The 11,027-nt window shown below is 45.4% G+C and overlaps 1 protein-coding gene across 1 annotated transcript; it reads left to right on the top strand.

Annotated features, from left to right (window-relative positions):
* The first annotated feature begins 7,737 nt into the window (after window positions 1-7,737).
* Window positions 7,738-10,536, top strand: LOC136453652 (magnesium transporter MRS2-E-like). Its single transcript, XM_066454211.1, has 6 exons — window positions 7,738-8,288; window positions 8,428-8,634; window positions 8,725-8,853; window positions 8,959-9,110; window positions 9,292-9,430; window positions 9,914-10,536. The coding sequence occupies exons 1-6, from the start codon at window positions 7,941-7,943 to the stop codon at window positions 10,217-10,219; spliced, it is 1,281 nt and encodes a 426-aa protein (XP_066310308.1). The 5' UTR covers window positions 7,738-7,940; the 3' UTR covers window positions 10,220-10,536.
* Window positions 10,537-11,027: the final 491 nt, after the last annotated feature.

The following is an 11,027-nucleotide window of genomic DNA, read 5'->3' as shown; positions in this document are numbered from 1 at the left end:
GGGAAGAGCAGAGACGGTTAGGGTTTGAGGAAAGTGTAGGTGTCAAAGGAGAGGGGATAGGATGCGCCCGCCCTCACCGTCGAATCCGGGCTGACAAAATTGGAAATTTGCCCTCACGGCGGGTGGGCTTGTCCAAATGTCATTAAATTTGTGGACTTCGTTGAAATATCTTTACGAAATAAGTCCAACACGTTATAATATCATTTTAAGATTTAAGTTCATTTTTAATATTTTTCACCCAAAATTTTAGCCTGAACTAACCATTTTACTCCTGAGCTCATTGACCTCTGCCCTCTCATCTCTCCTCCTCTCGTTCTCTCGCTCCCGTCGCCTCCCCTTCCTCTCTCCCTCTCCCTCTCTCTCCCGAGGTGGCGCAGCGTGGGCGGCCCCCTCCCCTCTCCCTCTCCCTCTCCCTCTCCCTCCGTCTCGATCTACCACCGGGCCGTGGCGCGGCCGGCGCAGGGCAGGGCAGAGTCGTCCTCATCTTTCCCCCTCTCCCTCTCTCCTGTTGTGGCCGCTCATGGTGCTCGTGCCCGGTGTCGTTAGGTCTCGGCGGTGCCGCGGTTGGCACAGAGCAGTCTCAAGTGCTCCCATTTCCTCTTGTATTTTGGGATTTTGCTTTTGCCTCTCTAATTCGTCTCTTCGATGACTTCGATTCGTGTTCTATGGTTTGGCCTAGAATGCCTGTTGTTCCAATGTTTGCCTTCTCAGTGTTTATCTATGAAAGGACGCACCAATTGGCAACGACACTACCAATTCGTGTTCTAGGGATTGTGTCTGTGATTTTATTTTTGCAGCTTTTTTCTTAGTTTTTTCCTCCCCCGTTCTTGCTTCGATTCTTCATTTTGAGACCGATTTAGTTCGTTCTTTTTTTGCTCATATTCGTGCTATGACATGAGTTGATGCTACCCCTTAAGTGAATTTGATTGAATCGAGTCGAGCACAAAGAAATTGAACGAATTTCGTTTTTGGGGAGTTTTTCGTGTTCTTGGCCGTGATCTAATTTTTCCGGAGTTTGGGTTGAAATTGGGCGATGATCTCTTAGAGTATGCTCACCAACTCCCTTGTGATGGCCTGTGAAAAGTTTGGTCACGATTTGTTTTGATTTGGTCCAATTTTTCGTCGATTTTGTGGCCGCCGGTTTCCTGTTCTAGATTTTCCGGAGTTTGGGTTAATCCCAAGAGATGATTTGTTGGGGATGAGTTCGTAGGTAGTTGAATTTCTCGTAAAATTTAGGAGCGAATCATGGAGTTTTGAGTCGGATTTCATCAATTTTGTTGTCGCCCTTTTCTGTTCTTGAAGGCATCGGTCTCCTGTTCTTTTGCTTGCACACAGGGGCGAACAACAGGGCCAGCGCAGTGTGCCGCTAGTCCTTGGCTAGCAGCCCCGATCACTCACGTGCAGTTGGCAGGCAGCACCTGTTGTTCTTCGTTTCTTCCTGCTTGTTCGTCGTGGGAGGCCGAGCAACAGGAGTCGCGTGCTCCCAGCGCCAGAGCAGCGCTCGGTCCAGGTGGGCACTCGCCCAAGCGCCTAGGTCCAGCGATCGGCCACTCGCCCAGGTGCTCTGCTCAGCGGTGAGCGGCTCCACCGCTCAAGCCCCTCTCTGTCTCCCACCGTCTCTCTCTGTGCCCGACGGCGAGCAGCACCACCACCCGCACTTCCCTCTCTGCTCGATTCTATTCGATTGCATCTGCTCGCTTTCCCTAGTCGCGAACAGGGGTAAAACGGTCACGCCTGGTCAAAAAGATGGGGTCAGAAATTTACAAAGTTGAAAAAAACACGAAATGGAAAAATAGCGTGAAACACATCTTTTATAAGGGCATTCTGGCGAAGCCCACAAACTTAAGGGCATTCTAGCGAAGCCCACTCCCTATAAGGGCAAAATTCACATTTTCCCATCCGAGCCGGGGCCGGAGCCAGAGAAGAGAAGAGCGCAGGAGTCGAGGAGACGTAGCGCGGGAGAGTTGAGCAGAGCACGCCACGGCGAGGACGGGAACGGAGCGGTGGAAGGGAGGGGTAGGGGTGTTATACACGGCTACAATGGTTTAGGGTCCCATCTACTTCCTCCGTCGAGTATTTATTTCTAAATATTAATATTCGTTAAATATATTTTTATAACAAACTTATTTACAGATAAAAATATTGATAACATCTATAAATCTAATCAAAGTTAATAAAATCTGACAGTCGTAAATCTCCTAGCGATATTTCTTGTAACTATATTATACTCCCTCTATCCACAAAAGAATACAATTATGAGAAACGTGCCGGTCAAACTAGTTCAAGTTTGACTAAGTTTATAGTAAATACTGTTAGCATTTATATCTCTAAATTAATTTAATGAAAATATATTATATAACTAATCTAATGGTGTTTATATTTGTTTCATGAGTGTTAGTATTTTTTTAATATAATTTCAGTCAAAGTTTAATTTGTCTGACTCCTCGAAATATGAGAATTGCATGTTTTGTGGACGGAGTGAGTATACCGGTCCACCAAAACTCCCAACAACCCAAACCATTTTCTAACGTATGTTCGGCAAGGCCTTTTGTAAGGAACCACAAAAAGTGAAAACCGTTTTTCACTTTTGGGGATGAAGCTAAAAAAAATAACTTTACTTACAAACCTAATACAAATTAATATAAAACTATCACTAAAATCATTTTTGTCGAATTTTTTTTTAAGACGGCTCTAACCCCACTGGATAAACTACTCCACACAAGAGGAGGTTTTTTAGAGGAGTAGAAGCTCTACCAAATTAAATCTTAACTAAAAGAGTTAAATACACCGGCTGCTCTCGAACTTATAAGTATATAAGTGTGTGTCATTTGTTCATGAAGTTTAAAAATGTTTTTTTTCTGGATCTGAAACTTGTTAATCGGTGCACCTTAAGTTCATACTAGCTATATGGTTTTTTTTGTTTTTACTGATATGACATACGCGAGCGTGACATAATTTTCTATATTTAAGCGCTCGTCTTTCCTCTTCTCTCACAAATAAATTCTTTCTTCTCTTTGCTTCCCTCTTCTCTCACGCTGATTGCAACCCGTGGACGCCGAGGCACCCCTCGCCCTGCTGCTGTACAACACAACATGCTACTGCTGCTGGCGCATATGTAGGGAAGCTAGTTGTTGCTTTATGTATGCACACATGTAGGAGTAATCACAGTAACAATAGTTCTCGTTGCATTTTTTACTATCTAATGGCCGGCTACCTTGGCTGGTGCACGCGAGCGTACTAACACGCATGCATGTTATTGCAGGTGCGACCGCATCCCATGGCGTGGCGAAAGGATGAAGTAGCAATGGTATATGCGCGGCGAGTCGATCTTCTTTGAGCACTGACATGTCGCTGCGCTCTTGTCCGTGCACCTCGATAGCGGTGAGAAGCTCCCGCGCTGTACGAATGAATGTATGGATGACGAGGTGTTCGCTGGTGGTGGAGCGGAACGGCGACAAGCAACATCGAAGTGAGGGCAGAGAGTATAGGGAAACACGGATCGATTCGTGTGAGAGGAGAGAACGAGAGAGGTTAACTGTAAAAAAACATGTCATGTCCCCTTGTCACACCAGCGAGAAACATCCACATGACTGGTATAGACCTATGATATACCACTTAATAAAGCCCCCTTTGGCATGGCTCATCAAAAACGGTTTCACTGGTGAAGCCAAAGCCGGTGAAGCCAGAAAAACTAGCTTTTCCCGGCTTCTAGTTCATTTTAACCCCGGCTTACAAAATGGCTTCACGCTACAGTGCCCCGATTTACGTAAAATAGATGAAGCCGAAGCCGACATAAACCGTGCCAAAGAAGCCCTAAGTTTAGAGATCCATAAATATATTTTTAAAATTTATGAACCACACTTCTACAAGTTCTAAGGCCGTCGATGCACTTAACTCTACTAAATAGCATCTTAAGAGCTACGAAGTAGCACTTATTGGCAAAACTAGTTTTACTCATTTTTACTAGTAACTAGTACACTTATTAATAGACATGTTTGATCTAAATTTACTATTCTTTTGTAGCAGCTAGCTATACTATTTTTTTTAAAGGACGATAAAAGCTTTACCGTGATTTATATTAGATGAAGACAAAAAAAAAAAGGCAAGTATCCGCCCAGCATTTTGAATAGAAACTAGGCCAAAAACCATGCTAGCTACTATTAGTAATATAGATTAAACAGGAGATAGACTAATGGAGGAGTTCAGGAGTGATTTACCTCCGTTCATTTTGCTGTTTAAATGGCCGCCACCAAACCTCACTATCGCAAGAGTCATATAAATAAACTTAATAAAGAATAACAGAGCAACGGGTTCGACATATAAACCCTAGGAAAAAAATATGTGTGGAGTATGAGCTTACTGTGGTTTATACTCATTCTACGTCAACTAGTGCAATGGCATTCTAATGAGGCACCCGTCATGCGCCAACGTACGCGATATTTTTTTCTCTCAAGAACCACCAAAAAAATCTCCTCGTCTGTCTCGACTTTCCCAAAGCACAGGCAACGGATCGGCCCACTCACAGAGTAACGGGCCCCTGTGTAAGGGCGGGATACGGTGTTCGGGGGTTTTCTCGGTCTGCGTGAGAAGGTCTTCTTCCTTAAGCACAAAGTTGCGGGGGCTGTCTGCCCACCGTAGACCGAGTTTTTTTTTACAGTAAGAACAGAACACTTATATTTATTTTTCTCTCAAGATTTACAGTAGGAACACAACACTTATATATATGCATAGTTATCTCTATGGATATTGTATGAGTATCTTTGAAAGATTAAACCGGTTGATATCAAAATTAACGAAGTCACCATAAAAGTTTCATTACCGATCACATCACCTACAACTAGAAAAATAATATATTATTAAATTTTCAAATAAATTTTTAAAAAATAAACACGCACCTCAAGCTTATATATAACTCAAATTCCGGTCAAACATCACGAAGAATCACACACCTGATATCACCGCCCAGTTTGCGCCTCCCATCTCATACATGCTGATGGTCACCCCGTCGCCCAGTGGCGGTTTGTCGGTAGGATTTCAATCATAGGATATGAACCAAACTGATATAGTTCATCGACATCGCCACATGACATAATTTGATCACTTAATGATGATAAAATAGTTGTGATTGTGTATATAGATGGAACAAGTTATATGTTTCCAGCTAAATCTTATAAATTACTCCCTCCATCCAAAAAAAAAGAAGAATACAATTATAAGTTGCGTGCCAACAAAAGTAGTTCACGTTTGACCAAATTTCTAGTGAATACTATTTATATTTATGGCTCTAAATTAATTTATTATAAAAATACATTTTATAACTAATTTAATGATATTGGCTTAATATCATAGACATTGATATTTTTTATCTATAATTGATCAAACTTAAGATACAAAGTCATAGTATTGTACTAGAATTGTATTCTTTCCTGGACGGGGGATTATACTGTAATAAAAACTAAAGATTCACATGCCCGGGGCGAAAACAAGGGGATGAGAGCAGGGGCCCAGGCTGTAAAATTACCACTGATTTTTTTCAAATTCAAATAAATTTTGAAAATTTAACACTGTGCCCCCTAACACTCAAAAAATTTACTTCCTGGCTCCGCCCCTGCAAGCGCCGTTCCACCATGGCTTGAAAGTGTTTACACATATCTTCATCGCTTACACGTCAGGAAATGTCACGCTCAAATATGACCAAAAGTATTCATCACCATCTTATTCTGAAGCTTAGTCTTCACATAGTTAATTGTTGAAAAATACTCTCAACGCCACAAGAAGGATCAGGACCATTCAGCAACAATAAACAAGTTTAAAGCAAGGGGCTATTGCGTTCTTACCCTATTTTGAACCATAATTGTGATTTTACCCTCATTTTTCTTCCACTTTGTGTTTTTACCCCTGTTTTTTCAAAACGAAGGTTCAGTTTACCCCTACTCCGTGAACAGCAGGTAACGGTGTTAAAAATGTTGAAAGATGATAAGTTTGCCCTTCCGAATATTACGTTTTTGCCCCTATTTTAAACCCCAATTGTGATTTTACCCCCACTTTCTTTCACTTTGTATTTTTACCCCTACTTTTCTAAAACGAAGGCTCCGTTTACCCCAATTCTTAACTCAGTTATCTACATCCGGATCAAATCAATTAAAAATTAACAAAAGCCCTGTGAAAAGACAAACTTACCCCCTATCTCTCGGTCGTCTCTCTCAGGGTCGTCCCTCTCAACGCTAGCAGGCAGCGGGCGGCTGGGTGCGCCGGGCCATCGGGTGGGCGCGGCGAGCGGGCGCGTGCGGCCAGACAGAGGAAGCGGCGTGGACGCGCGCGGCTTAACCTGACGTGGGCGCGCAGCCAGGCACGCGGCTCTGCTTGGCGCGGGCGCGCGCGGCTTGGCCGGCGTCGGGAGCACGCGTCTCATGAAAGCAGCGGGACCATGGAGCCGAAGACCCGCCTCTCTCTCTCTCTCTCAACTCTAGCGGATGGTTGGGTGTGGCGGCGGCGGGAGGCCAACAGCGGGCCCGTCGGGCAGTGTGCGCTGTTGGCCTCCCGCCGCCGCCGCACCCCGCCATCCGCTAGAGTTGAGAGAAAGGCGGGTCTTCGGCTCCATGGTCGGCTGCTTTCACGAGATGTGCGCTCGTGACGCCGGCCAAGTCGCGCGCGCCCACGCCAAGCAGAGCCACGTGCCTGGCTACGCGCCCACGTTAGGCTAAGCTGCGCGCGCCAGCGCCGCTTCCTCCGCCTGGCCGCACGCGCCCGCCCGACGGCCCGACGCTACCCTTCCTCCGCCACCGCCGCCGCACCCAGCCGCGCGCTGCCTGCTAGCGTTGAGAGGGACGACCCTAAGAGAGACGACCGAGAGATAAGGGGTAAGTTTGTCTTTCACAGGACTTTTGTTAATTTTTAATTGCTTTGATCCGGATGTAGATAACTGAGTTAAGAATTGGGGTAAACGGAGCCTTCGTTTTGGAAAAGTAGGGGTAAAAACACAAAGTGGAAGAAAGTGGGGGTAAAATCACAATTGAGGTTTGAAATAGGGGCAAAAATGCAATATTCGGAAGGGCAAACTTGTCATCTTTCAACTTTTTTTAACAACGTTACCTGCTGTTCATGGAGTAGGGGTAAACTGAACATTCGTTTTGAAAAAACAGGGGTAAAAACACAAAGTGGAAGAAAATGAGGATAAAATCACAATTGGGGTTCAAAATAGGGGCAAGAACGCAATAGCCCCTTAAAGCAAAGGCCTCGTTCGCTGATATGAAACTTGGCTGAAACTGGCTGAAAACACTGTTCTGGCTAAATTATTGTGAGAGAAAAACACTGTTCCAGCTGAAAAAGGAAGCCGAACAAGCCGAAAATGGGGTATGCCGAACAGGCCTATGCTTTGTTGTCTCAACAAGTTTGATAGAGAACTGGATTAAAAAACAAGTTTGATATAGAGCTCATTAAGATTCTTCACTTGTCGAAACCTTTCTAGGCCCAACAACAACCCAATTTCTCAAACTAGAATTATTGATTATATTGAACTAATATTATGATTGACTAACAGAACAAGACTGAATTCTACGTCGCCCATCGGATCTTGATCGAAAACTGAACCCACCAGAACGGTCACGGTCATCAGGAATAACCCACGTAACGCACGGAAATTCTGAAACCGACGACCACCGAAGCCTGGTCACCCATCACCACATCCGTGGCCACGAGCCCACGCCGCGCGAGCGCCAGGTGGCACCGCGTCCTCGCGGCGCGGGGCCCTCAGCAAGCGAGCGCGACGACGCGACCCGACCCAGCCCTCCACGCTCCCAACGAACTAACCAACTGCGCGAGCGAGGCCTCCGCTGATCGGCTGATTCCGCGGTGGGCGGCGGCGGCGGCAGGTAAAGTACAGTCCCACAGCCCTAGGCCAGCCACGACCGCGACCACGAACCAGCCGGCGGGCGGGGGCTATGGAGCGCAAGCTGCTGCCGCCGTCAGTGCACGTGACGCGGCGGAAGGGCGCGGCGGCGACCCGGAAGTGGCTGGTGGTGCACGCCGCGGCCGCGGGGGAGCCCCGCGTGGCGGAGCTGGGGAAGCACCGGATCATGGAGATGACGGGCCTGCCCACGCGCGACCTCCGCGTGCTCGACCCGGACCTCGACTCCCCCTCCACTATCCTGGGCCGCGAACGCGCCGTCGTCGTCAACCTCGAGCACGTCAAGGTCATCGTCACGGCCGCCGAGGCGCTCGTCCTGGACTCCAGCAACCCGCTCCTCGTCCCCTTTCTAAAGAGCCTCCACACCCGCCTCTCGTCTCCGGTACGAACCTTTCTTCTTTCTTGCAGACGGAGACGAGTTTGTTCTGTTCTACAACACTAGATTGCAACTCTGACCTTTGCAGTTGAGCTAATGAACTCTTTGTGACGTTTCTGCAAAATTGTCCTCTGTTCCTGTGAAGGACGTCTCTAGCACGAGTTCAGAGACTGATCGCAGCAAAGAGACGGATCAGGGAAACGGGCCAACAGTGGCGCTCAGTAAAGAGACGGATCAGGGAAACGGGGTAACAGTGGCGCTCTGCAGGGCTGGCAATGTCGATATCCCTCCCTTCGAGTTCAAGGTGCTTGAGGTCTGCCTCGAGCACACATGCAAATGCTTGGAAAGTGAGGTACATCACTAAATCCTATATTTCCTACACAAGATCTCTATATCAATTTTGCAAATCGTGTTTGTGAGGATGAATTCACATTGGTGCTAGACGCTGACTCTCGAGAAGGAAGCTTACCCAGCCTTGGATGAGCTGACCTCCAAGGTTAGCAGACTGAAGTTGGATCACGTCAGGAATATCAAGAACCGATTGGTTGCGGTCTCAGGGCGCGTGCAGAAGGTTAAGCAGGTGTCCTGTTCTTAGTTCAAAAGTTTGAAGTGACGTGTTGTTACATCTAATCATTTGACGTTCTGGTTGTGTTGTGTGGCATATGCTCTTTGGTAGGTGCGGGATGAAATCGAGCACTTGCTGGACGACGACATGGATATGTCTGAGATGTATCTGACAAGAAAACTCACGTTCCGAGGATTCTCCGAGACATTGGGCTCAGTCAATTCAAATAAGGATGCATCCACGGATCACAACGAGAACGAGAAGTATGTAGTCCCGTCTGTAGATGCTAGGATGTGAACAGGAAGTAAACTCCTAAATCTTTTTTTTTTTTGGAAGATATGTTACCGAGCAGAAGCACATGTTGACAAACATATATTGATGAAACGACAACCTATTTCACACCCATTATTTTCATTTTAATCTTACCTGTATGACTGTATTCAGGGAGGAAGAAGATCGTGATGATGAGACAGAGACTGTCCGTGAAAGTTCTGCCTATGTTAAGCCTGATGTTGAAGAGTTGGAAATGCTTCTTGAAGCCTACTTCGTGCAGATCGACGGCACGCTGAACAAACTGTACCATGTATGTTCCATCTTGCTTATTCACAGCTTATCCTAATTTAATTTTTGCACTATTAGATTGCTTTGGTATTATACATGGTTTCCTTTGAGGATTGGTGGTCAAATAATGATGATACTACTTCGGTCAAAAAAATAATGATGATACTTAAGAGCAGATAGCAATATGTCTTACTAGAAAAAAGGTAATTATGGAAATTGCAACAAATATTTCAATTTGATGTGCTCTTTTGTCCTTGCCATAACAAAGACAAAATGGTGGATCATTTTTTTAGATTAAGAAAATGGTGATCATCCTGTCAATTATACATAAACTTAAAGATAAATAAATGCAGTGCGCTGAGAAAGTCGCTGCTGGACCAGTCACTGAAAAATACACGATGCAAGTATCTGTAATCCTGAATGGTCTAGTGACAATACATCGCTACCATGGTCCTTGTTCCGACCATGCTTTTGTAACCTATATTGTGCCTATTGCATTCCACAGCTCCGGGAATACGTGGACGACACGGAGGATTACATCAACATAATGCTGGACGAGAAGCAGAACCAGCTACTGCAAATGGGCGTCCTGCTAACGACGGCGACCGTGGTGGTCACTGCCGGCATCGTGGTCGTGAGCTTGTTTGGCATGAACATCCATATTGAACTCATGAAAGATCCGGAGACGGATGAGCAGGCGAGGATCAAGAACTTGAACTTTTGGGAGACCACCTGCGGCACAGTGTTCGGGTGTCTTGCGATGTATCTCCTGGCAATCTATGCGGGGAAGAGGAGCCAGATCCTGCACTGATGTCACTGATGTCTGACGGTGCCCTTTTCCAGTCCAGCAAACGTTAGGAAAAAGAGGAAGTGTCACAGTGCGAACTCTGCAGCACGAGTCCTCTGTTTTGGACCGCCACGAAATTCTTCGGCTGTGTATACGACGCAATAATTGAGATGATTGTGCCCTCGCTATTCTTCTAGAGTTCTATTAGTAGATTTAGCACGTTTGATCCATTTTGTGTGTGTATAAACTGCCCTTTGTTTTTACTGGTACATAGATATAGCTATAAGGGCAGCCTTTTTGTTTTCCTGCATAAACACGAATAAAAGAAGATAGGTTTTCGTTTTTTTTCAAATGAAAAAAGTTGTCGATTACAAAGTTGCATAACTTGTTCTGATCTACAACTTTAGTCACTACGCATTCACTTAGGACTACAGAACATGTGCATTCATTTGTTATTAACTTCTATGAAACCTTGCGAATCAAATAGAGAGACATCAACTTCAAATAAAAAAATTATGAACCACAAAATTACATAACTTTTCAACATCTATGTTTCGATTGTACAAGTTCCTTAACTACCACTACACACTTACCTAACTATAGAGCATATGAATTCCGTTGGTATTAAGGGGGCGTTTAGAACTGCTCCGCTCTACGTTTTTCAGCTCCGCTCCACATTTTATAACCAAACGGTTTCAGCTCCACGCACACTGTTCGAGAAAAATTATGAAGTTAAAGTGGTGCTCCATAAACTCCAGTTTTTTAAGCTCCTCCACAAACTCCAGTTTTTTATGGAGCTGCTCCACGGTGAAGTTTGCGGAGCAGTCCTAAA

This window comes from Miscanthus floridulus, chromosome 5 (genome assembly GCF_019320115.1).
Source record: "Miscanthus floridulus cultivar M001 chromosome 5, ASM1932011v1, whole genome shotgun sequence".
NCBI lineage: Eukaryota > Viridiplantae > Streptophyta > Magnoliopsida > Poales > Poaceae > Miscanthus > Miscanthus floridulus.
This window is presented reverse-complemented; position numbering and strand designations above follow the sequence as displayed.

What these genes read in the sequence shown, in the direction of transcription:
- LOC136453652 (XM_066454211.1), top strand. Translation starts at nt 7,941, where the DNA reads ATGGAGCGCAAGCTGCTGCCGCCGTCAGTGCACGTGACGCGGCGGAAG. An exon ending in ACACCCGCCTCTCGTCTCCG is followed by an intron (nt 8,289 to 8,427) that starts GTACGAACCTTT and finishes GTTCCTGTGAAG; the next exon opens with GACGTCTCTAGCACGAGTTC. An exon ending in TCTCAGGGCGCGTGCAGAAG is followed by an intron (nt 8,854 to 8,958) that starts GTTAAGCAGGTG and finishes GCTCTTTGGTAG; the next exon opens with GTGCGGGATGAAATCGAGCA.